The sequence below is a fragment of the Lissotriton vulgaris genome, unplaced genomic scaffold, assembly GCF_964263255.1.
Source record: "Lissotriton vulgaris unplaced genomic scaffold, aLisVul1.2 SCAFFOLD_990, whole genome shotgun sequence".
Taxonomy (NCBI): Eukaryota; Metazoa; Chordata; class Amphibia; order Caudata; family Salamandridae; genus Lissotriton; species Lissotriton vulgaris.
The window spans coordinates 460,397-487,000 of record NW_028255328.1 but is presented as its reverse complement, the minus strand read 5'-3'; the positions used below and the strand labels follow the sequence as shown (position 1 = coordinate 487,000).

The 26,604-nt window shown below is 44.1% G+C and overlaps 1 protein-coding gene across 1 annotated transcript in view; it reads right to left on the bottom strand.

The window, feature by feature from the left end:
• Positions 1-26,604, bottom strand: part of LOC147659167 (uncharacterized) — a 372,891-nt gene that overhangs the window by 306,851 nt on the left and 39,436 nt on the right. Inside the window, exons 2-3 of the mRNA XM_086951924.1 lie at positions 25,581-25,806; positions 22,077-22,289 (exon numbers count right to left, since the gene is read on the bottom strand). Coding sequence (XP_086808050.1) covers positions 22,077-22,289; positions 25,581-25,805 — 438 coding nt within the window. The 5' untranslated portion in view covers position 25,806. The remainder of the gene's footprint in view (positions 1-22,076; positions 22,290-25,580; positions 25,807-26,604) is intronic.

Sequence of the window (26,604 nt, the reverse complement as noted above, 5' to 3'; positions counted from 1 at the left end):
GTGAAGATTATGTTCAGTGTATTTTATTGTGGCGAAAATCCAAGACCAGAAGTGAAATATTAACATCTTTTTGTGACCTTTGTAATAAAGCTTGAAACATTGAGATAACATATTTGAACCAGTTGTTGTTAAATGGTTGCACAGATTGATGTGGTGGTGCTGGGGCGGCGCCGAGTGATGCTGGGGCGGCGCCGAGTGATGCTGGAGCGGCGCCGAGTGATGCTGGAGCGGCGCCGAGTGATGCTGGGGCGGCGCCGAGTGATGCTGGGGCGGCGCCGAGTGATGCTGGGGCGGCGCCGAGTGATGCTGGGGCGGTGTGAGAATGAAGGCGTGTGAGAGTGAGGGTGTGTAAGGGTGAGGGGGTTTGTGAGGGTGAGGGGGTTTGTGAGGGGGTGTGAGTGGGTGAGGGTGTGAGAGGGGGTGTGTGGGTGAGGGTGTGAGGGTGAGTGACGGAAGAGCAAAAGTTATGTATACAATGTTTGACACTTGGACAAGTATCTAAAGCAAACACAGCCACAAGAACACACGGGGAAGTCACCGGAGAGCAAGAGGGGGTGATGATATCTATTACGCAAGGGCCTGGGTGGGGGAAAGGAAGAAAGAGAACGAGGACACGGGGGGGGGGTGCGGGGGGGCAAACAGATGGCTGCCTGTGGGAGGGAGAAGCGGCCGTGAAGCCTCTTTTTTTGGTCCGTTTGCAGAAGCAAACCACTACATGTAAAACTGCCTTAAGGGGCTAGATATATTTAGGGAAGACCAGTCAGAGGAGAATTCCCATCGGAAGCATCTTGTAACACAAGAGATTGGACGAGGATTTGGAGGGCCTGCTAAGGAATACATCAACGAAGCCTCCAGAGAAATATTAGCTAAAAGTGCAGATTTTTAGAAATCATTCACTTGAAACTGCACATGGGGTCTTTTGCCCGGGAGGAAACCCTGCCAAAGACTGCCTGTTTGCAATCTAGTTCGACACATTAATCAATATAATATCGTACAGGCAATGTCGTTTGAGACGGCTCGATGAGGAGAAACTCTAATTTTAAAGGATTGTGTTTCAAGGGGTGGCCGGTCGGACAGTCTTGCAATTTTTGCAGGTTTATTAAGAAGTTTAACTTCTCAGGAGAGGTTATGAAGCCAGACGTGTGTATCACCAGCATACGGACGGAATACTTAACACAGGCTGACTATGTAGCATAATTCTGCTTGCCGTACAAAATAACCGGTCAAAAAAGCAACCACCAAGTAAGGATGAAATGCTGAGATGGCTCACACGGGATTTACAATTGTTTGCATGACACAGAAAGATCTGTGTAGTGGTCTATGTGTTATTGTGAACAGTTCCTTACAGTGGCTCATTACCAAACACGGCCACAAGCACACGGGGAAGTCACCGGGTGACTAGGTGCACAAGTTTAAGAGAAGGTCATGTTCTCTGCAGCCGAGTTTTTTAAATGATAAAACTGTTTGGGCACAGTGGGGTGGAAATAAAAAATAGACACGTCCCTAAAGTGGAAATGGCACTGAACCGTATATTGCTACATATAGTTTTGGTTGCTTTAAAAAACAAGCAACTTCCATTAGTGACTGCTACAGCTGAATGTGGGTCTGAGAGTGAGTCAGACGGTGGCACTGTACCTTTTGCACATAAGGGAGCTACGGGCCAGTAAGTGTAGTTGCCTGGGCTAAGGACAGCAGAGGAAAATGGAGAGGCATGTTTGAGCTGGAAGGGTGACGAGACGCAGGGGGAGCAGCATGCCGTGCAGTGAATAATTAGGGGAGGAGAAATGCCGGCCTGAGGCAGAGCACACGACAAAAGCGAATGCACAGCTCCATCTTTGAGACGGTTTGCTTAGTTTAATAATAAAAGACACCAAAGTCTTCCAAAATGCGGACTAGCGATAACGAATTTTAGAAAAGCGCCTTCTACTTCAGAATACTTGGCGCTATACTAAAGTGTGAAGTTGGATAAATAATGGAGGGTGCAGGGGTAAAATGGATCAATATTTTCAACTTCTGAAAAAGACATGTGCATCCATCCAAACTGCAGTTTGCAAAATAGGCACTGGCTGAGCAAACACAAAGTAATTCAATTAGAGGCCTAGGCGGATGATTGGATTAAAAGAGCATTGAACAGCTTCATAATTTTCACCGGAATTCAACGAGGGCTCCAGGGAGAGAAAGGTGGGAGGACGGGGTGGCGTTCTCTAGTGACAAAATGGCCCATGTACCTTACTTGTTTGGGGTACGTTTAATCAGAACGTTATTGCAAAACTTAAAGTGGTGGTGTGCAGCACTGCGCAAGTTTAAGAGAATGTCATGTTCTCTGCAGCCAAGTTTTTTTTAAACGATAAAACTGTTTGGGCACAGTGTGATGGAAATAACAAGCTGAAAGTACACGATCTGAAGCGTCGGGGAGAAGAGGCGGACCAATAAAAAAGAAAAGGGTAAAAAAAAACAGAGACAAAGAAAAAACACGGCCGGCCGGCCGGCCGTGAATAATTAGGGAAGGAGAAATGGCTTTGAAGAGCTGCTGGAGGAGTCACCACGCTGAAGCATGGCCGGCCGGCTGTGAATAAGTGTCGGGTCTGATACAATTAAGCGAGGCAGGCAGATTGGGGAGCAAATGGCAAGCGCGCTGAGGAGCCTGTGGGAGAGAGGCTGGGGCTTTGAGGTGGGGAAATGCACGTGCTTTTGGTCACGCGATTTCACGTGAACTGTTTGAAATCCGCACTCACAATCCGCCTGGTTTAACTTTTTGGTTTCACTGCAATAGGTCTCTCTGCGAGACCTAAAAAGGAAAACACAGATCCACATTGAACTTGCAGAACTGCCATTCCAGAAAATTGTTTAAACGTAATAATAGCATTGTATAGTGAGAAATGGGCACTGTTCAAGGTTGGAAATAGTAAAGTTGCATCAAAAATCCAACCAAATAATGGCTTGGAACAAGGGTTTGTTTTAGCCTCGTGCTTTCAATTTATACTTGCCCATTTTGAACAGCTACCCAACACAGGTGGAAAGTTTCCCACAGAAACGGTCAGAGAAAACGGTGTGCTTGCAAAATGCCAATGACATAATTGTGAGTTAAACACCTATTGGGCTCCAAAGTTCAATCAACACATTATCATGACATTGCGCTACAAGGCTTAGCACGAAATTTGAATAAGGCAAAAGAAGTTCGCCCAGTCGATTTTAAGTACAAGTCACACATCTTGTCCAGCAAGGGAAACAAGTCGCTGTGGTACCCTTATACGAGTCCCTGGGCATACATATGGACCAACCACCACGCTTCTGAGGGCAAAAGAGCACACACTGATATTTGGCATATTTTTTTTGGCATTCAAACTAATTTTAGGGCTGGATGGGACTCCTGCCATAGTTTAGTAGGTGAGCTTTTAGATTTACTTCAACATTTTCGGGAGCAAATCTCAAGTCACTCTGACTCAAACATGATTTTTCACACCTCGTGCACAAGACTACAAATTAACTATGTTTAATAGCATGTTTCATAGCCAAATGATTAGGATGCTGCATTCTGACCGGCACCCCAGTGTCGGTGACCAACAGACTCAAAGGGAAAAATAAACTGTAGCAAATCTCACGGCTTGTGAATTCTCCTCAAAAACACCTGAAGTGTTTCATCATTTGATAAGGTCAAAAAAAGAGCATCATTTTATAAAAATAAATAACACAAGCATAATGCACATGAACACAATACAAAACTTTAAGGTTTGCATCTCTGGCACTGGATTGTGCTGGGGTACTGGCTTGCATTTTGTTCATATTCATATACAATAGTATGTTGTATACAAATGTTTAACCCACATCCACCTTAATAAAGTAAGATGTAATTGCTAAACTTTGTTTCCATTCGAGAATCAAGTGGATAAATAGAGCAAGTTATTCACTTGAAATGCCCCAGTTCTCTGGTTCAGGGTTTCAAATGGTAAGCATCCACCAAAAAATTATGAATGCTGCAATGCAAAGAAAAGGACGCACAACTACACAACTATTCAGTTGGACACTTCTTTCAGTGAAATCAAGTGCGTCTACGGAGTATCAATTCAGGTAAAGTTTTCAGAAGAAATGTGTGGGAGATATTTAGCTTCCCTGCAGTGAGCTCTGGATTGACCATTAAGGCGGCAATAGATGCATCAACATTTCTCAGATTGGGATCCTCAGGAAAAACAATTCACATTTAGGGAACTCAGTTAACTCTTATCCAGTACCAAAGAGCTCAAAACAAAGTACGGACTGAACTGGTCTGCTAGCACACAGGTAACTCTTTAACCCCTTTTATGCTCATGACTAGCTCAGCTCGTCATGGCACCCACCCACGGGTGAAGCGCTGGCGCTCCCTCCGTGGGCGGTCGATCAGCGTCTTTGCACCGGGGAAGGCAGGTGAAGACCTACCCCTGCCTCCCCCTGCCCCCCCCCCCCCCCCCCCTCCACGTCATCAATAAAGTCAGCGCGGGAGGCGCGCTGACGTCATTGGAGGTTCCCCTTAGTTCACAGATGCGCAGGAAGCCATTTGCTTCCTGCGCATCGGTGAACTAAGAGGTAAGTTTTGGGGCTGGGGGGGGGGGGGGGGGGGGGGGGGGGGGTTAAACGAAAGAGGCAACGGGGAAAAGGAAAGGGTTTTCCTTTCCCTCAATGCCTCTTTTGTGCATTCCTGCTGCACGATCATGCGATCGTGCAGCAGGAATTCCCACTAGCGCCAGGGATTATTTTTTTTTTTAAATCCATGCAAGTGTTTGCTGGTTGGGGGAGCGGCCCCTTGGGCAAGGGTCACTCCCCCTTTTGGGGGCAATTTGAAAGGCTTTGTCTGCCCCCCCCCCCGGGGGAGGGGGGTTAGGGGGGGGGGGGGGCAGAATCTGTTTTTTTTTTTAAACGGCCCTAATTTACCAATGTGCTCGGGAGTGGCCCCTTGGGCAAGGGTCACTCCCATTGGGGGCCATTTTAGCAAGCCCAGAATGTTTTTTTTGTTTTGGGGAGCAACCCCTTAAGCAAGGGTCGCTCTCCTTTTGGGGGCCATCATTTTTGCTTTGTTTGCCCCCCTGGGGGATGGAGGGGGGGCAGATTTAAAATATGTATTTGGCCCACTGGGCCAATTGAATAAATGTAGTGGGGAGTGGCCCCTTGGGCAAGGGTCACTCCCCTTTGGGGGCCTTTTCAGTATGCCCATGATGTTAGGTTTTGGTTGGGGGAGCGGCCCCTTGGGCAAGGGTCGCTCCCCTTTTGGGTTCGTCTGTCCCCTGAGGGGGGGCAGATGGAATTTTTCATCCATATTCATGCTTTAGCTCACTCCACCACCCTAGTTCAGACATGGCCATATGGAAATTAGTCTGACCCTGTACCTCATGGGAACAGTCCAGCCAGAACTGCCAAGACATATCTTCCCTGCCCTGGAAACAACCATCCTGGGACCGGTTTCTGGCTAATCAGCCGACATCAGCCAGGCTAGCTTGAGTCCAGTGGCAAAGTGAGCAAGGGACCCACGTCTGGGCATACCCTGCCAACTTAGGGCAATGAACGCGCACAGGGTCCGACTGATTAGCATATGGCCATTTCTGAACTGGGGTGATGGAGTGAGCTAAACAATGATGATGGATTAAACCAAGATCAGTTGACGGGGGGGTGAGTGTTAGATTTGCTCGCACGCTACGTCCATCATCCCCTTTGGTATCACCTTGAGAGGCAGTTCGATTGTTTTTTTTGTAGGGCCACTAGGCCATCCGGGTTTATTTTTATGTTCGGGAGCCGCCCCTTGGACATGGGTCGCTCCCCTTTATGGGAGGATGATTGTGGCCATTTCTGCCCTCTTTGGGTGACAGAGTAGTATGCGTTTAGGCCGATCTGCCCTCAAGGGGGGCAGAAGCCACTAAACACCAGAGTTTTTAAAATTTTTGTTTGGGGGTGGCCTCAAGGGCAAGGGTTGCTCCCCTTTTACCGGGGTGAATATTGAATTTATACTTTTAGGCCCACCTACCCCTTAGCTTGGCAGGTGGACTGGTGCATTATTTGCATGTGTGATTGCAATGATTTTTTCTCCTTTCAAATCTAGTATAAAGCTTTTGATTCCCGTTTGCGGTTTTGACAGTGGTTGTTCTGCAGTTTTGCATAGTTGCATTTTTTTGGTAAGAAAAATATTTTTGTTGTATGTACTCAAAATGAGTAATATTGGAATGTATGGATGAATTTTTGGGTAAGTGGTGTCATAGTGGCAGCATATTTAGTTAGTGTTTTGAGCATGAAAATGTTTGTGATGTGTTTTGCATTGTCTTATGTGTAATTTTCTTTTCTCTTTCTTTTTTAGTGGGATATTGTTGATCCATTCTGTGTCTGTGCAGAGTACGTGGTGGTGAGTTTAGCTCCTTCTGGCAAGTGAGTGGTATCGCTTTGGAGTGTATAGGTATTTTTGATAAAGGTGCATTTTGTTTATTACTTATTTTACAAAGTGTTTGTTGTTGTTGACTTGTTTGACAAGTTACCTTTATTAGTAATCATTATGGCTAGCCATAGAATGACTGCTCAGCAGGTGGTTGGTATGCTTCTTGAATCTTCCTCTGAGCCTGATTATGACACTGACAGTGCGTCTGAGGGAGAGGAGGGAGGGGAAGATTCTGGCAGTGAGTATTCTCTCCACAACGAATCATCGGATGACGACGTTCTCTCAGTGCAGATGAAGTGCCTGTTTTAGAGGAGGATACTGCTGTGCCGATGGTGCAAGAGGCATCTGGATTGCAGCCTGAGGCTGCTAGGCTTCCTACTGGAAGTGCTGGACTCTGGTGGGTTGATCCAAACATGGTGCAGCCAGTGTTGCCTGCCTTTAGTGGTGATGCAGGGTGTAGAGTGGATTGTGAACATTTTTTGCCTATACAGTTTTTAAGTTTGTTGAGCAGACTAATTCGTATGGTGAACAGTTTTGAGGGACAACAGTGACAAACTTAGGCCCCACTCTAGAGCTACCCAGTGGACTCCCACAAATCTGGAAGAGATGAAGTTTTGGGGTTTGACTTTATTGATGGGTTTGCTAAGGAAGCCGAACCTGGCATCATATTGGTCTACCAGCCCCTTGATGGCAACAGCCATATTTCCTGCAGTTATGACTCGTGATTGGTACCTACTTTTGCTACGCATGCTGCATTTTGTTGATAATTCTTTGGCGTTGCCACGTATTCACCCTGACTGTGACAGTCTTTTTAAGATTCGGCCTGTTCTTAATCACTTTGTAGATCGATGTTCAGAGATCTATACTCCAGGGAAAGAAATATCTATTGAGGAGTCTTTGGTTTTGTTCAAGGGTCGTTTGGTTTATAGGAGTACATCCCTAGCAAGAGGGCACGCTATGGAATTAAGCTGTATATGTTGTCTGAGAGTAGGACAGGATATGTTTTTCATTTTCGTGTGTATACTGGTAGAGATTCCACTATTGACACCCCAGGTTGTCCGTCCACTTTTGGAGTTTGAGAAAATTGCATGGGATCTTGCTAGAAGACTGTTTAACAGAGGCTACCATTTGTACCTTGATAACTTCTACACTGTTGTGCAATTATTTAAGGAATTGTTTAAATTGGACACTTTTGCATGTCGCACAATCCGCTGTAACCGCAAAGGTTATCCGAAAGAGCTTGTTTGCAAAAAACTTCAGAGGGGTCAGTACAGTTCCTTGCGTAGTGATTAACTAATAGCTGTGAAATTTGTGGACAGGAGGGATGTGTACATGCTGACTACCATCCATGATGAGAGTACTTTACCTATGCCTGTTTGGGCTCAGGTTGCTGGAGTGCGCAAACCTGGGTGCATTCTAGACTACAATAAGCACATGGGTGGTGTTGACAGAGTGGATCAGAGGTTGGAACCTTACACTGCAATTCGGAAGGCTTATGTTTGGTATAAGAAGTTGGCCATCAATTTCTTCAACTTAGCAACTTTCAATGCTTTTATTGTGTTCAAAGAGTGTTCTCCTTGGTCAAAGTTGACATTTCTTCAGTTTCAGCACTCTGTGATAGCTAGCCTTGTTGTTGTGGAACAGGTAAGTGTTCCTAGATTTGGAGTGGTGGAGGATGTGGCTCGATTGAAAGATTACCACTTTCCTGATTACACTCCTCCCACATCTTCAAAAGACTTTCCCACTAGGAGATAAAGAGTCTGTTGGCGGAGAGGTTTGCGGAAGGAGACTAGTCTTTTCTGCCCAGAGTGTCCTAACCTTGGGCTGTGTGTGCCTGCTTGTTTTAGAGCGTACCACACGCAATAGAATTTTTGGGAGCATCCATAAGTGGTAAAGTTAACTCCCTGGTCAGTATTGTTTAAAAATGTGTATTCTGTTTCAAGGTTGGCATTAGTGTAATGTATTTAGATTCAGATTTTGTGTTAGTAGATTTGTGTATCTTTGCAATTTGTTTGTGTTTTGTTTGGATAAAAAATCCTAAATGTGATGGCGGTGTGTGTAGGCTTGCGCGTGGCTGGCGGTGTGCGTGGACGGGCGCTTGGCTGGTGGTGTGCTTGGACGGGCGCTTGGCTGGCGGTGTGCGTGGACGGGCGCTTGGCTGGCGGTGTGCGTGGACGGGCGCTTGGCTGGCGGTGTGCGTGGACGGGCGCTTGGCTGGCGGTGTGCGTGGACGGGCGCTTGGCAGGCGGTGTGTGTGGACGGGCGCTTGGCAGGCGGTGGGCGTGGACTGGCGCGTGAGCGTGGACTGGCGATTGGCTGGCGGTGAGCGTGGACTGGCGCTTGGCTGGCGGTGAGCGTGGACTGGCGCTTGGCTGGCGGTGAGCGTGGACTGGCGCTTGGCTGGCGGTGAGCGTGGACTGGCGTTCGGCTGGTGGTGTGCGAGTAGTGACTTGCTGCTAGTCACTACACACCCATGCTAGCTGAGCTCCACTCCACGCAATCCATAAGTTTGTGTAGTTGCTGTATCAGGAATGTGGGCGTATGAAAGTGATGGGCCCTTGAATGGCACGGTCTGCTGGTGTAAGTATTGTAATGTGATGGGCCCGCGGCTGGCGGTGTGAATCTTTTTTATGTGTCACACGTATGAAAGGTGTATGAATGGCCTGTAAAGAGGTTGGTGCCTTGTTGTGGCTCTTCAGCTCACGAGCTGTGTCAATGGTTCAGTTTCTCGTCCTTTCAATTATGAAAGGTGCATTTCATTTTTGTGAAATCCCTTGTTAATACAATTATATATACTGAACCATCAATCACCCTCATGCCAAATCCAACCAGTATGTGTGTGCGCTTGAGGATTAGATGGCTGTGCAGTAAAATCTGTCTTTTTTGTCTTTCTGAAGCAGGGTGTACCTTGTCCCTTTTTGTGAACGTTGTAATGTGTTGGTTTTGTGCCTGGTGGTGTGAATGGTCTTGTGTGTATCACATATGAAAGTTGTGTGAATGGCCTGTAAAACGGTTGGTGTCTTGTCGTGGCTTTACAGCTCACGAGCTGCGAGTCATTGGTTCGTTTTTTTGTGCATTTTATTATTGACAGTGCATTTCATTTTTGTGAAATCTCTTGTAATATCATTTTATGTACTGAACCATCACGTGTGTGTTCATGTACTGAACCATCACGTGTGTGTTTATGTACTGAACCATCACGTGTGTGTTTATGTACTGAACCATCACATGTGTTTATGTACTGAACCATCACGTGTGCGGGTGTGGATCAAAACGATTTAGTTTTGCAAGAGAGGTCACCTGGGTTTGTGGTCCCGTGCTCGGCGGCCATCTAGGGAAACCTAACAAGCCCACACATTTCTGAAAACTAAACACCCGGGGACTTCCACTGAGGTATGGCTTGCCTGGATCCCCCAACGTTTCCTTGCCCAGAATCCCTCACGAACCTCAATTTTAGTTGAAAAAATCATTTTTTTTCACACATTTTTGTGTGGGAAAGAGGAGCATCACCAGGTTCACACAAATTTCCTACCATCCAGCGTTCCCCCAGGTCTCCCGATAAAAATGGGGCCTCACTTGTGTGGGAGGCGTAAGTACACGTGACAGGCAAGGGCCCAAAACGTAGTGAGGTGACATCAAAATTGTCTATCTCAAAACCACCTGCTTTTGCAAGGGGGGTCACCTGGGATTTTGGCCCCGTGCTCGGCGGCCACCTAGGGAAACCTACCAAGCCCACACATTTCTGAAAACTAGACACCTGGGGGTTTCCAAGGAGGTATGGCTTGCGTGGATCCCCTAACGTTTCCTTACTGTGAATCCCTTGCAAACCTCAATTTTAGCTGGAAAAAAAAAATCTGTTTTTTCACACATTTTTGTGTGGGAAACTGTGGCATCACTGGGTTCACACAAATTTCCAACCACCCAGCGTTCCCCCAGGTCTCCCGATAGAAATGGTGCCTCACTTGTGTGGGAGGCGCAAGTAGTTGCGGGCACTAGGCCGACCCACACAAGTGATGTACCATTTTCCTCTGAAGACTTTGGGGAACGCGGGGTGGGTGGACATTTCTGGATCCACGCAGATTCCAGAACTTTCCACCACAGAAATGTGGGAAAAATTTGGTTTTGACATTTTTTTAGGTTTGCAAGGGATTTTGGTTAACAGAAGCTGGTGGGAGGCAGTCAAGTCACCCCATCCGGGATTCCCCTGGGTGTCTAGTTTTAAAAAATGTATAGGTTTGCTAGGTTTCCCTAGGTGCAGGCAGAGATAGGGTTCAAAAACTACAGGTTGGCACTGTGCAAAAAAAGGGTAATTTTTCACTGCGAAATTGAGGTGTGATCACGTTGCGTTTTGCACCGTTCTCGGTCGCAGGCACTAGGCCGACCCACACAAGTGAGGTACCATTTTTCTCGTAAGACTTTGGGGAACGCGGGTGGGTAGACATTTCTGAATCCACGCAGATTCCAGAACTTGCCACCACAGAAATGTCTGGAAAATGTGTGTTTTTAAAACCATTTTTAGGTCTCGCCTGTCGATGCGCATGCGCATCGAGCTTGCGAGACTATGGGGGCTCACCAACTCTTTAACCAACTTGCAAGGAATCGTGGCGATTCCTTGCAGTGCACGAGAAATTTAAGCTCAATGCGCATGCGCATTGAGCTTAAAAGCGCGTGCACATGTCCCCAGCCGCCTGCCTTGCCTACTCTCCCGCCCCCTCACTTCTTGATTGCACGGCCGCTAGGCCGTGCCTCCCCTACTCTCCTCCCCCCTCCTCCTCCTACTCTCCTCCTACTGTGTGCCACTTGCATTCCTGGATCACGTTACAGGTTTTGTGTTTACCCAGCCTGAGCGCTTTCACTTTCGTGTCTGTGGGTTTTAGATTGCCAGCAGGCAGACACAGCGTAGACAAAAATGATCTAAAACAACACTAAGAAAATAAAAGTGCAAATATAGTTTTAATGTTTGCACAAAATAAAAAATAAAAACTTTTCTGCTCGCCTCCGCAGCACCGCACACCTCCCCCTCTACCCTCCCCCGAGGAGTGCTGTGAGAGAGTCTGCCTCAGCAAGGGAAGACAGTCTCGCTGCACGGGAACCCTCTGCTGCATTGCGTGCCAGGAAGGCCCCGCTCTCCAGCAGCAGGCTCACGAGGCAGGGCTGCTTTCATTCAGCTGCGGGTGCGCGTGCTTCTTCTTAAAGCCCCTTTGAGTCCTGCCTGTCTGTAAAGTGATTGATTCCCCGCGCTTCCGGAGGACCGGGCTACTGGCCGCGCTGCTGACTGTCCTGCTAGGTAGGACAAGGTGAGCGACTCTTAAGACTTAGTTTCAGTGCTTACTTTGATGAAAAAAATCACAAGAGCAGGTTTCTTAGGAGCGCTACGTTGGTGGTGTCGATTGATTAGATAACACGTTAGCTGTGTATTTTCTTCCACTTCCCCAAGTCTCCTCTATTTCTCACTTGCACGTTTCTCGGTTTCTGCTTTCAACATTGGTCACTGTGTTCATATCTTTTTTTAGTCCTTCTTTGTCTCCCTTTTCTTTTTTGCTTGTGACCAAATTAGGATGAAAAATAAGCTCATGGCAGTGGTTCACAAAATCGAGTGTCTGTTCCACCATTTGATGTGATGTTCTGGAGCTGGTTTGTGAAGGTCTGTCCCTCATGGGCGGATCTGTGTAGATTTTCACTATATCAACTTAAAGTATCCATACATTGAATCTATATATTGCTGTGCTTCTCTCCCCTGCTGCACTCTCCTGCTCTCTAGAGATGTGGCCTAACGACCAGAGCTGCCATCTAAGTCACGTAAATACAAAACATGTTGCATTCCAAATGCTATAGGTGTCACATTCGCAAAAGTTATAACTATTGGCATTGTAAATGACAAAGCTATCAATTTAGCTATTTTAAAAACCAACAAATAAATAAAATATTTGTCATTTACAAGACCAATAGCTCCAACTTTTCTAATGCGAGACCTATTGCATTTCTAATGCTTGTTTAGGTTTGCAAGGGATTTTGGGTAACAGAACCTGGTGGGAGACAGTCAAGTCACCCCATCCTGGATTCCCCTGGGTGTCTAGTTTTCAAAAATGTATAGGTTTGCTGGGTTTCCCTAGGTGCCGGCAGAGATAGGGTTCAAAAACTACAGGTTGGCACTTTGCAAAAAAAGGGTCATTTTTCACTGCGAAATTGAGGAGGGACCACGTTTTGGTTTGCACCGTTTCCTGTTGCAGGCACTAGGTTGACCCACACAAGTGAGGTACCTTTTTTCTCAGAAGACTTTGGGGAACGAGGGTGGGTGGACATTTCTGGATCCACGCAGATTCCAGCACTTTCCACCACAGAAATGTGGGGAAAGGAAAATGCTACTTACCAGTATGCATCGGTTCTTAGCATGTAGGGCTGCAGAACCACACACTATTGCATTAGATCACCATCTGGTGGTGGGCCTGGATGATTACACTTTGTTGTTGTCTTGGAAGAGTCTTTTTTCTGTTGGATGACTCCTCCCTTAGATCGTAGTGCGCATGGGCATCGACTCCATCTTCAGATTGTTTTCGCCATTGGGCAAATGGAGTTGTATGAGTACATATAGAGATGACCATGTATTGTGTATCTAAATAAGAAAATACTGGAACAGACACCGGTAGCCGGGGAGGCAGGTGGGCGAGTGTGGTTCTGCAGCCCTACATGCCAAGAACAGATGCATACTGGTTAGCAGCATTTTCCATTTGCGGCATATGGGCTGCACACCACACACTATTGCATAGATTGCACAGCAGTTTCTCCCTTAGCAGCGACCACCTGTGTCTGTTGCAGTAGTTTGAAATAATGTTTTGAGTACAGCCTGGCCCACACTTGCTTGTTGTTTTGCCTGCACATCTACACAGTAGTGTTTTGTAAATGTGTGCAGAGTAGACCATGTAGCTGCTTTACAGATGTCATCTAATGGTATGTTCCCTAGGAATGCCATAGATGCCCCTAATTTACGGGTAGAATGAGCCCTAGAGGGAATGGATAGAGTGCGTTTTGCTTTTTGATAACAAATATGAATGCACTTAACAATCCAGCTTGCAATGCCTGATTTTGAAATTGGATTTCCCTTATGTGGAGGAGAAAAAGACACAAACTGTTTAGTTTTACGAAAAGGTTTTGTTCAATCTAAGTAGTAGAGAAGCGCTCTCTTTACATCTAATGTATGTAGATCTCTTTCTGCCACTGTTTGTGGTTGGGGAAAAATACTAGCAACTCAATAGATTGATTGAGGTGGAAAGGTGAAATGACCTTTGGCAGAAACTTTGGATTTGTTTTAAGAACCACTTTATTATGATGAAATTGTATAAATGGCTCTTGAATTGTTAATGCTTGTATCTCACTTACTCTAAGTGAAGTTACAGCTACTAAAAAAGCAACTTTCCATGTAAGGAATAGCAATTCACACTTATGTAGTGGTTCGAAAGGAGGACCCATAAGTCGTGAGAACAACATTTAAGTTTCCAAAAACAACATTTAAGTTTCACACTGGAGAGGGTGGTATTCTAGGAGGAATTATTCTTTTAAGTCCTTCCATAAACGCTTTGATTGCAGGTACTCTAAACAATGACAAATGTTGTCTGTTTTGAAGATATGCTGCTATAGCATTAAGATGTAACCTGATTGAGGAATACGCTAAATTAGATCTTTGCAGATGTAACAGATAGCATATAATGTTTTGTATGGAAACATCTAAGGGATTGATGTTATTTGTACAATATACAACAAACCTTTTCCACTTTGCTGCATAACATGCTCTAGTTGTAGGGCGTCTTGCTTCTTTAATGACATTTATACAATCAGGTGGTAAATTTAGATATCCAAATTCTAAGACCTCAGGAGCCAAAACGCTAGATTGAGCTGCATTGGGTCTGGATGCATAATCTCTCCATGGGTCTGTGTTAGTAGATGTGGAGAGAGTTTTAGTTTGTAATGTGGTACTACTGACATCTCTACTAGCGTGGTGTACCAAGGTTGTCTCGCCCACGTTGGTGCTATGAGAATCAATGTGAGAGAATGTTGCTGTAGCTTGCGTACCACTAATGGTGTTAGTGGGAGAGGTGGAAAAGCGTACGCAAATTTGTTTGACCAGTTCATGCATACCGCATTGCCTTTGGATAATGGGTGTGGGTATCTGGCGGCGAAGCTTGGGCTTTTGGAGCTGTGTTTTGTAGCAAACAGATCTATCTCTGGTTGACCCCACTTTTGAAAAAATGGCTGAAGAACTTGATGATAAAGTTCCCATTTGTGTATCTGTTGTCTTTGATGACTTAACAGATCTGCAACTTGATTGTGAACTCCTGATAGATGTTCTGCTAATAGAAAAATGTTCTGAGGAATGGCCAATCTAAACATGCTCTGTGCCAGCCGGGGGAGCTGTAGGGAGTGTGTTCCTCCTTGTTTTTGTATGTAATACATTGCTGTCATATTGTCAGTCCGGACTAGTACAGCTTTGTTTGATAGGTAATGCTGAAACTACTTTATAGCTACAAAAATCGCTAGTAACTCCAGATGGTTTATATGGAGTCGTTTTTGTTGCATTGTCCATGTACCCTGTACTGTGTGATTTTGTAAATGTGCTCCCCATCCTGTGAGAGATGCGTCTGTGGTTAGTATTATCTGTATAACAGGTTCTATAAACGGCCGGCCCTTGGAAAGGTTCTTGGTGTTCCACCATTGCAGAGAGCGCAGGGCTCGAAAAATTCACTCGACCGCTCGCATTTGCGAGTCAGATTAATTCAGGCCCAGCTATTTTTTGGTCCTACTCTCCCTTTGTTGGGAGTACGAAAACAAATTGACACTTGACCTCTGCCTCTGAAAGCAGAGGAAATGTGACAAGATAGCAAAATTTATAGGCATCTTTATTGCTCACAAAGTAAATGAGCAATAAAAATGCTTTTAAATCTTGTTAACTTGTCACATTTACTCAGCTTTCAGAGTCAGAGATCAAGTGCATTTCAATTTGGTCAAGGAGATTTTGTAGGTTACTAGACCTGCAGGTCTAGTGCATTATTAATGATTTTTCGAGCCCTGGAGCGATATGTCCGGTCGTCTACCACCACCAGATCTGTTATTTGTTGCTGAGCCCGATTCCACGGACTTGCCAAGCACTCTTGAATGGGGCGCATTTGTCTTGCATATGGTACTATGAAAATGCAAGATGCCATCATTCCTATTAGTTGCATAAACACTTGAGCTGGTAGTGAGTGTTGTGGCTGGAATCTTTTGATAAGATCCTGCATAGTTTGCATTCTTGCTGGGTTGGGGTACGCTATTGCTTTGGAGGTATCTATTGTAGGATCCAGATACTGCTGAGACAGGGATGGTTGAAGATGGGATTTCTTTTGATTTACTGTGAATCCCAGTTTGTGTAGCAGACACATTGTTTGATGCGTGTGCTGTACACATTGGTTGTATGACTTGGATTTTATTAACCAATCGTCCAGATATGGGAAGACATGAATGTTGTCCCTTCGTAAGTGTGCTGCTACTACTGCTAGACACTGTGAACACTCGAGGTGCTGTAGTTACTCCGAAAGGGAGTACCTTAAATTGGTAGTGTTGGCCTTCTAGAATGAACCTTAGGTACTCTGTGCGATTGATGTATGGGAATGTGGAAGTAGGCGTCCTTGAGATCTAATGTGGCAAGAAGTCTCCCTTCTTTAGCAAAGGTAGAACCTGTTGTTGTGTGACCATATGAAAATGGTCTGATTGTATGTACAGGTTTAGGGACCTTAGATCTAAAATAGGTCTGAAGGACCTGTCCTTTTTTGGGTATGAGAAAGTATAGAGAATAAACTCCTGTGTTTTGATGTTCTTTTGGGACTAGTTCTATTGCATTCTTTTGCAGTTGAGATTCCACCTCTTAGCAGTAGGAGGTGTTCCTGTGACATAGAACGCTGTCTGGGTGGTATTGTTGGAGGAGTGGAAAAGAGCTCCAGACAATAACCTGACTGAATTATTTGTCTTACCCACCTGTCTGTGGTGATGGAGTTCCAGACAGGTAGGAACTGTTATAACCTCCCCCGACAGGAGTGGAATGGTCTGGGGGGATGGAAGGAAAGTCATTGTTTGGGAGTAGAGGTGTTGCGTTGTGGTTTCCTCTACCCTTATTGTTGTTTCCTCTATAACCTCCTCTATAATATCCTTTATTAGGCAAGGTTTGGTTGGGCGCTTTAAAAAAAGAGGAGGTATTGTCTGTTTGGAAACACTTAGAGGCGCCCCTATATGAGGAGCGACGAAAGGAAGGTCTATGGGCTTTTGTTTGTAAAGCTCCCATGGATTTTGCCGTGTCTGTATCTTTTTTCATCTTTTCTAGTGCACTATCAACTGATGGACCGAAAAGATGTTCTTGGTCAAATAGCTGGTTTAAGATACTGGCTTGTACTTCTGATTTAAACCCAGAGATGCGTACCATGCATGTCTACGCAACAATACCCCTGTGTTTATTGCTCTAGAAGCTGTGTCTGCTGTGTCTAGTGCACATCTTATGGAGGTATTTGTAATAGCTTTGCCTTCCTGTATTTATTTATTTATTTAATAACATTTATAAAGCGCATGCAATTACCCGTGGGCGTCTCGGCGTATTAGGTCAGAAGCCCTGGTTTTGTATTGCTCTGGCAAGTGTTGCATGAGTGACTAACTCATCATAATGAGCTCTATCATATCTTGCTAACAAAGCTTGAGTGTTAGCAATCCTCCAGACATTAGCAGCTTGTGAAATGGTGAGTTTTCCCAAAGCATCTAAAAGCTTAGACTCTTTGTCAGGAGGTGTAGCATCTCCTGTTGTCTGCGAATTCGCTCTTTTTCTCGCATTTGACACTACTAGGGAGTCCAATGGCAACTGTCCTTTAATGTATGCTGGATCAGTTGGAGCCACTTTGTACTTTTTTTCTAGTCTGGGATTAATTACCCTTGCTCTGACTGGGTCCTTAAATATTTCTGGTGCATGTCTTACCACTCCACTTAGTATTGGAAGTGTGGTTGTGGTCTTATGTGGTGACATTAAAGTGTCCATTAGGAAATCTTCTTCCATTGTATCTGTGTGTAGGTCTACCCCATGGAAAGTGGCTGTTCTATGAATGAGCTGCGTAAACCCAATAGAGTCATCTGGGGTAGATGGTCTAGAAGGGTATACATCATCTTGTGGCAGATCTGGTGCATTATAATCTTCCCATGGGTCACCTGATGGCCCAGGAATATCATGTGGGTCATTAATGTCATCTATATGATGTTCACTCTGTATGTCTTGTGAGTAACTATCCCCATCATCCTCATCTTGTGGTATAAGACTATGTGTACTAGATGGTGAATGTACAGGAGAAATTTCTACTGGTACTTCTCTTTCTGGTAAAGGGATCCTCATTGGTGAAGTTTGAGCATGTTTTTGTAGAGGAACTGGTGGTGTTTTAGGAAAGTCCATTTTCCTCTTTTCAGGCACAGAAGTGATATGTCCAGTCTTTGGATTAATATGAAGAGTTTTTTGCTTTGGATGAGGTTTAAAAAGCTCTTCAACTGACAAATCTTTTTTTCAGCGCCGATTTATCGGGGCGAAATGCTTAGGTTTAACAGTGTCTATTGTCTTTGGAGCAGATTTTGGTTTCGGTTCCGAAGACTTTTTCCTAGGATCCATGCTCTTTGGATCCGGAGTTTTTGTTCCCAGAGTACGTCGACTCAATCTACCTTCAGAGCAGAAGTATGTTTCGGTATCGGAACCTTCTTCGGGTCCACTTTTTTTCGGAACCGTGGTGGTTTTCGGTTCGGTAACTTTGGGAACCTCTTTTGGTGTCGAACTTGCTTTCTGTTCGACCACTTTCGGTACTGAAGGATGCTTTGGTGCCGGTTTTAATTTTGGCTTAAGGACCTTCTGCGTTTCGGGACCGACAGACTGACTCGAGTCCGAGTCGACTGGAGGCTTTTTTATATTCTTCGCTGCAGAGCCAGAAGGCAGGGTGTCGGAAGGTTTTGTTCGATGTGCACCTGGACCCGAAGGTGGAGGTGGAACCGAAGCCTGTCCCGGTATGGTGGGGTGAAGAGTGTCGACGTCTGACAGCTGACCTGTTGGCCAGCTGGAAGATCTTCATCTTTGGATTGATCCTCGACTCCAGAAGCTGAATCCTCTGCTTCGGAAGCGATGTCTTCGTGCTGTTGTTCTTCGGCGTGTACTTCTATCGGAGCCTCTTCTATGATGAGCTCTGGTGTCGATGAAGATGATTGCGCCATTACTCTTCAAGCTAGATTGTCCCTGATGGTTTTCTTGGACTCTCGTGCTCTGGAGATAAGCAGAGATTGCAAAACTCATGAAGATTGGTGTGAGGGAATTTGTGTCCACACCGAGGGCACTTCTTGAAGGGTGTTCTTTCCATGAGCCAAAAGGCCCAATGGCGCAGTTGGGCCCGACGGCCCCGACGAACGCTGGAATCGAGAAGTGAAGTCTCTATTCGACGCTGGTAGCCAGAATCAATGTCGACGACGATGCCGATGGTATTTTGATTGATTTATGGATTCGAAAAGAGATTGGTAACGGGACTGAACGATGAACACATCCGAGCCCGATGGCGGAAAAAAACAATCTGAAGATGGAGTCGATGCCCATGCTCACTACGATCTAAGGGAAGAGTCATCCAACAGACAAAGATTCTTCCAAGACAACAACAAAGTGTAATCATCCGGGCCCACCACCAGATGGTGATCTAATGCAATAGTGTGTGGTCTGCAGCCCATATGCCTCAAACATGTGTTTTTTTGACAATTTTTTAGGTTTGCAAGGGATTCTGGGTAACAGAAGCTGGTGGCAGGCAGTCAAGTCACCCCATCAGGGATTCCCCTGTGCGTCTAGTTTTCAAAAATGTACAGGTTTGCTAGGTTTCCCTAGGTGCCGGCAGAGCTCTGGTTCAAAAACTACAGCTCGGCACTTTGCCACTGCGAAATTGAAGTGTGACCACGTTGCGTTTTGCACCGTTCTCTGTCGCATGCACTAGGCCGACCCTCACAAGTGAGGTATCATTTTTCTCGTAATACCTTGGGGAACGCGGGGTGGGTGGAAAATTGTGGATCTAAGTAGATTCCAAAACTTCCCACCACAGAACTGTGGGGAAAATGTGTTTTTTGTTTTTACATTTTTTTAGGTTTGCAAGGGATTCTGGGTAACAGAACCTGGTGGGAGGCAGTCAAGTCACCCCATCCTGGATTCCTCTGGGTGTCTAGTTTTCAAAAATGTAGAGGTTTGCTAGGTTTCTCTAGGTGCCGGCAGAGCCAGGGTTAAAAAACGACAGTTACACACTTTGCAAAAAAAGGGTAAATCTTCATTGTGAAAATGTGGTGTGTTCACGTTGGGTTTTGAGCCCTTTCCGTTCATGGACACTATGCCTACCCACACAAGTGAGGTACCATTTTTATCGGGAGACTTAGGGTAATTCAGATTTCTAAAGCAACTGTTATTACCTATTGATTTTTTTATGCATTTCTGCCTTCCAAATGAAAGACATTGTGTAAAAAATAAGTCTTTTTGAAAAACGACCAATAATTCTCATGCTAGTATTTGTATTCCCAATTTTGAAAAATGTGCAAATCTGTACTGTTCTAAACTCTATAATTTTTACCCATTTCAGAAATACATAGGTGTCTTTCATACCGATTTTTCCATGTATACATTTTCACACAATAATTACTATATACCCGGTACATAATAAAAAGGCATTGCAAATTGCTACTCAGTTTTTGACTCTGGGTTCGTCTGGTTCTGGGTGAACCTACAAGTCCTAAATATCCTCACAACCAGGAACGTCCAGCGGATGTAACGGTATATTGCTTTCAAATTGCTGTCATGATTACAAGAAGTTATAGGTGAAAACGTTGACACAAAAGGCTGTTTTTTTTTCAACAAATTTAAAATTTTTCTAATATTTAACTGTTATTTCTATAAAAAAACCTTGATGGATCTACACAAATGACCCCTTACTGAATTCAGAATTTTGTCTACGTTTCTAAAATGTATAGCTTTCCAGGATCCATTATTGCTTTCACACTCATTTTTACCATTAACAGGAAGGAGGTTAAAAGCCAAAAAAATTGCAAAAATAGGCTATGTCCCAGATAAATGCCAAAACTGTGTAAAAAATGTTGGTTTTCTGACAAAAGTCTGTCATTCCCTAAAAGCTGGGAAATGGTGATTTCAGCCCCACAAACTCTTTTTTGATAGCATTTGCTGGTAAAAACCTAGATGCTTTCATTTGTAGCCCGTTTTCCGAATTTTTCGGAAAAAACCTCCAACGTTTTGGTATATTTTGGCTCATTTCTGGGACCCCTCCAAGGGAATCCACAAACCCATGGTACCTTTAGAATCCCCATGATGTTGGAAGAAAAGGACGCAAAATTGGTGTGGATACCTTATGTGGTCAAAACGTTACAGGGGCCTAAGCGCACACTACCCCAAATAGCCAAAAAAAGGCTTAGAACAGAAGGGGAACAGGCCTAGCAGCGAAGGGGTTAAAAAGACAATTATGTTCGCTACTACTCAGGCATAGGGATTGGTGCTTTTAGAAGGTAGGTTAGCTTTTAATTTGTAATCAAAACAATTTAGAAACATATTCCAGAGACTGACTAAAAATTGAATTAGAAGGCAATGTATGAAACTAAAACATTGTCTATCAGACACACTGGAAAGTCAAATAAACAATACAGGAACATTACCTAGCATATGATGAAAAAAACACAGATTTTTCAATAAACATAGTCAGAGAAACTTCAGTTGAAAGACCAGTCACAAGGAGCCTCACACTCAAGACTCAGTAGACAGTCAATATTCTTTAGTTCTCAGGGGTATCAACTGCATGCACTTGAAATGCCCAAGTATATGCACGTTTTCAATGGTGGCAGGCTTTTTTACTTAAATACTGCTAGGCTCTCTCGCTCTTCAGAATTGAAAAACAGCTGTTCCAAGAAGCAATTTGAGACGGATATTAGATATCTTATCAACCGGGTATCAAACCTGACTCACCATCCAAAATATCTGTTGTATCTTCAGTTTAGACACAGCTGAAGAAGACACCAATATTTGAATATTACGTAGCATACTTTTGATTATATATTAATTTTTCTTCTCAGTGGGTCGGACACTTCTCTGTGACGGTCACTTAGCATGGACCATCACCTACCCCATCACCATGTATGCAGCACAAATCAAAATCTTGAGAGAACAGAAGGGCTCATCTCTTCACTCTCCTAGCCTTCACTACAAACTGGATAAACAAAAGGATTCGAAGGATTTGAAGAACGGTTGGGAAATAACAATCTTCAGAATGATGTGGTGACTGTGCTGGTCAGAATGGAGTTCCTAGAAGGCAGTCAAATGATTTACTCAGACACACAGCAAGACCTCTACCAAAAGATGTAGATCATGGTAACATTTTGGGAACAACCGACTGGAAAGTGTACAGAACAAAAATATTCTAACGTCGAGTCTTGATGAGCACAACTTCCCATCTCCAACTCAGAAGAAGTTTCACTGATACACCCATGTGAGCTAAAAGTCAGCCACAGCAGCCATACACTGCAGAAAATGACAGTCTTCCAGAATCATTGCACCACACCACTATATAACACAAAAGACTCATGAGCTTGGGTGCACAGGGATTCGGAGTAGATCAAAACTTACCTTTCCATCAGGAGTCTTGTTTTCAACCCATAGCTCCTCGTTCGGCGGTAAAGTTGGGGCTGGGGCTGGTGCTGGTGTTGGGGCTTGAACTGGTGAAGGGGTTTGAGTCGGCGTGTGGTTTGCAGGGGTTGTTGCAGGCGGCATTCCTGGAGGAAACATCATTCCTGGTGGCGGTGGCATGTTATTCATGAGCGGCGGCATAAATGGAGGCCTCTACAGGTGAAAAACAGTAAGCTCAGCATATCAGTGAAATCATACTTTCGTTAAATCAAAATTTCTCTTCCCATGCTTCAAATATGAAATTGGGATGCTTTTCTTTTGGAGTGCATGTCAACGGATCCAGAAAAAACTAGAACAGGAGGCCGACAAAAAATTTGCTCCATTTTCGTTAAGGGCAGAATCAACATTCTAATACATGAAAATGTGATAATCAGACCATGATGCAGCATTAACTTTCATATTCATGGTATAGTTGTGAGTGGAAACATGTTCTTGCTCAAGACAAAAATCAGACTGCAGAATCACCAATCAATGTAGGTACAAGCAGGAGGAAAACTCACTGATAGGATCAGTCAAAATTACTTGCTAATGCAAGAAGCAACTAGGGAATGTGACAAAATGAGGAAGAATGGATAATGGGAATCCATTGTGTGGAACTGAAAAAGTAGCAGAAGAGCAGCAAAGAAAGAAAATGAAACGGAGGAGAGAGATTGTATAAAAATAGGTGGAGGTGGGAGAAAGATGCACAACGTAGAGCTTTTATATGGTGAAAAGAATTAGTGAAGGTGAGAGGACTGGAGTAGGTGCCCCACTGCCCACTTTGGAGTCTGCCGAACTTGAGATATTTACTGCAACATCACCATGAAGGTCAAAATATTACAATGGAAATATAAAAAATGCCTTTTTCTGCCTGCACAAGACCGTTCGTGTTCAAATGGTAGGAATTGAACATTACATTAGACTGTGAAATGCAAATAAATAGTTTTTGGCAGGCTGAAGATCTAGAGTAAATGTTTGAGTTTTACTTCACCTTTTGCAGTAAAACTTGCTAAATGACTGCTGAAGAAAAACGTATGTCCTCCAGTAACGCTCTTTCCGGTGGATACACTACCTAACTGCAGATTCTTCCCCTTGTAACAGACTGGATCTCGAGATTTTTTTCACTAATTCCCTGGTGTGTAAGTAAGTGGTTCAGTGTCAAATCGGTTCCATCCAGGAAGTGATGCCAGAGCAACACATTCGCCACCACTGCATGCAGATACAAGTTACCTTCTGAACCTTGTTTGCACCGGCCAACTCGGAGCCACTGGCTGACAGATATTGACAGTATGCATAGCTCCAAATTGGATCCTTTTTATAATGGAAAAATTGAACAGAACAGGGAGGTGGAGTAGTCAGTGAGGAATCTGCGGTTAGATAAAAGTGTCCACCAAAAAAAGGCACAACCAAAGGTAAGCAACTTGTTCTGCTTATGGATACTTCTAACCGCAGATGCATCCCCCTGTGAATAGATACCAAAACAATACCTCTCAAGGTGTAAGGTCTGTGCAATGGCTCAGACCAAAAGGTCCTACAGGACCAACAGGGAAAAATGCCCCCCGCCCCCACACAAATGTAAACGTGTGAATGTTGCAGCCTGACAGATGTCCAAGACAGGCACTCCACATGCTAATGCAGTGGTAGCAGCAGTGACCCTGGTGGAATGGGTCCACAAGCCTTCTGGGGGCTGATTCTTAGGCAGTATGTAGTAGGTTTTGATATAGAGGACTATCAATCTTGAAAATATTTTTTTGTAGACTGCTACACCATTCCTATCTCCCACAAAGAGCTGATCGTTCACCTGATGATCTATGAGCAATTGGCGTACAAAGTCAAAGTTTACTGGGGATCCAAACAAAACTTTATTCCCCTTTCAAGGGATGTGCAAGAGAAAAGAGTGCTGCAAGGTTCATGGATTGTCTTACACGAAAAGGCATCACAACCTTGGGCAGGAATGTCGCCCTATTCCACAGTACCAATTTGTCCCGAAAAACATGCTAAATGATTGCTGGACAGACAACGCTTGCAATCCACTCATGAGACAAGTTGTCTTGTCGCTATAAGAAATACTGTTTTCAGAGTCTGAAGACACGGAGGAAAGCTGTGAATTGGCCTGAATGGAGGTTCACATCAAATATGTAAGAACCAGGATATGATCACACTGTGGCATCACAAACTGAGTGGAAACATATGGATTAATCCTTTCGGAAAACGCATCAACGGGTTATCTGAACAACGAAGGTTGATCTGAAAAACATAAAAGGGTCAACAAATAACCTTTAAAAGAGGCCACAGTAAGAACTGCTGGGCTGCAGAGAATACAAAAAGCAGCACATATGATAATTTGGCATGCAACTATTCTATCTGGCAAGAAGTACACTAAGCTACAAACTTCTACCAGCATGCCACACAAATGGGTTTTGTGATGGACACCTGATCACCAAAATGACATTCACTACATCGGCAGTCAAACGCAGTCAGCTGTCTCTGCTCAGTCGCCACGCATGGCAGTGTAGATTGCCCAGGCCGGGGTGGAGAGTCCAGCCCTGTTGCTGTAACAGTATATCCTGCCAAAGCATCAGCCTGATTGGGAGGACAGATGCCCATACCCAGCATTTCTGGGAACCACACTTTCCTTGCCCAATCCAGAGCACTAAAAAGGTGTGGTAGGCAATCTAGGCAGAAGAAAAAAGCCATCTGATAGTCAGCAAAAATGAGGAGCCCAGGTCCCATTTACAGAAAAGCTAACAGTGTGAGAAGAGTAATCCTGTCGGGAGACTAAAGAGCTGTAGGTGTGTAAACCTGTGCAAGGGAATAAAGGTTAGCTATATGTACATTGTGACAAAATTAGCGCAAGTCATACAAAGCTCTGAATATGAATATCAGATTGTGTGCTATTCAAAAGCTAATCAACAACAAAAAAGCTTTGAGAAAAAGTTTCTTGTTCACTACGTTGTACTCACAGGTTGGGAGCAGGAGTGTCCTGGGAAACAGAAGTAACATGCTTTACACTGGTATGTCAATATCATATTACACACCTTTCCAGCATGGTTTATGCAAAATTGCATATTCAAAGCTCTGAATGATACATAAATATTAGTGTCTGGATATTCCTACGCCTGTACCATTATACATTGACATTTTCTTCAATGCAGCTAAAGAAATGGATGTGTAATATGTTCGCTCTAACATTCACGCAAATTTCACAATCATCCCGCTCACTCATGTGAGAGACTTTTGGGGTATTCACCGGCTTGTGAAATCAGCGAATCAGAGAGTAAACGGACCATAATTTAATCATTTACAGGGTTTAAACAGTATAGTACCCGGCAACACAGGATAGTTCATGGCCTAATAGAATCTATTAAGACATCCTTAATGTGATGCATAAAAGAAGTCATGGTAGGCAAGAAACGTATTTATAAACTATCCGTTTAGGTTTGTAAAGAATATATCAACACTTACCTGAAGATGCGGTGGGCCCATCGGAGGAGGAATCCCTCCTGGCGGTGGTATTGGAGGCATGTTGGGATCAAATGGAGGGCGTCCAAACGGCGGACGAGGTGGTGGCGGTGGTCCTCGCATCATTCCAAATGGAGGAGGTGGTCGCATGAGAGGTGGTGGACCTCTCATAACTGTGTTGGGAGGTGGGGCCGGACCTCGAAATCTCATAGCCTGTTGTTGAGCCATTCTGTACAAAAAACACAAATAAATCCCTATTTTATTAACTTTTGACTGCATTAGGCCACAAACTAATCCTAAAACAATCATTCACTCAAAAATGAAATGGAAATGTAGGCAATTTTGTATACAAATATTAAAAGAGCATACAATAGACATGGAAACCCCATGCAAACTAAATGTGTCCTGATAAAGGAAGGTGAAATAAAAGGGCACTTGAGGTGTAGCAAATCCTTGCTAAAAGTGAGGGGTACATATAGGTCTTCAAATGCATGTCTTATAACATGAAAAATAAAATGACGGAAAAACTATATATCTTTTCAGATGCAAGACACCCATGCCATTAGACATTTTTAGGCCTTGTTTGACAATGCAGCTGTCGCAAGACTATCAATAAACAAGCATTTGCAATGCAATAGGTCTCGCATTAGGAAAGTTTGAGCTATTGGTATTGTAAATGACAAATATTTTATTTATGTGTTGGTTTTGAAAATAGCGAAATGAATAGCTTTGTCATTTACAATGCCAATAGTTTTAACTTTCGCAAGTGTGACACCTATAGCATTTGTAATGCAATATGTGTTGTATTTACGTGACTTAGATGTATTGATATTATAAACAACGGCTTTTTAAAAAAATAATTAATTAAATAAAGTTATTGTAATTTATAATGGCAATAGCTTTAACTTTTGTAAATAACTTTTGTGAAGATTATGTTCAGTGTATTTTGTGTCTAAAATCCAAGAAAAGAAGTGAAATATTAACATCTTTTTGTGACATTTATAAAATTATAATAAAGCTTGAAACA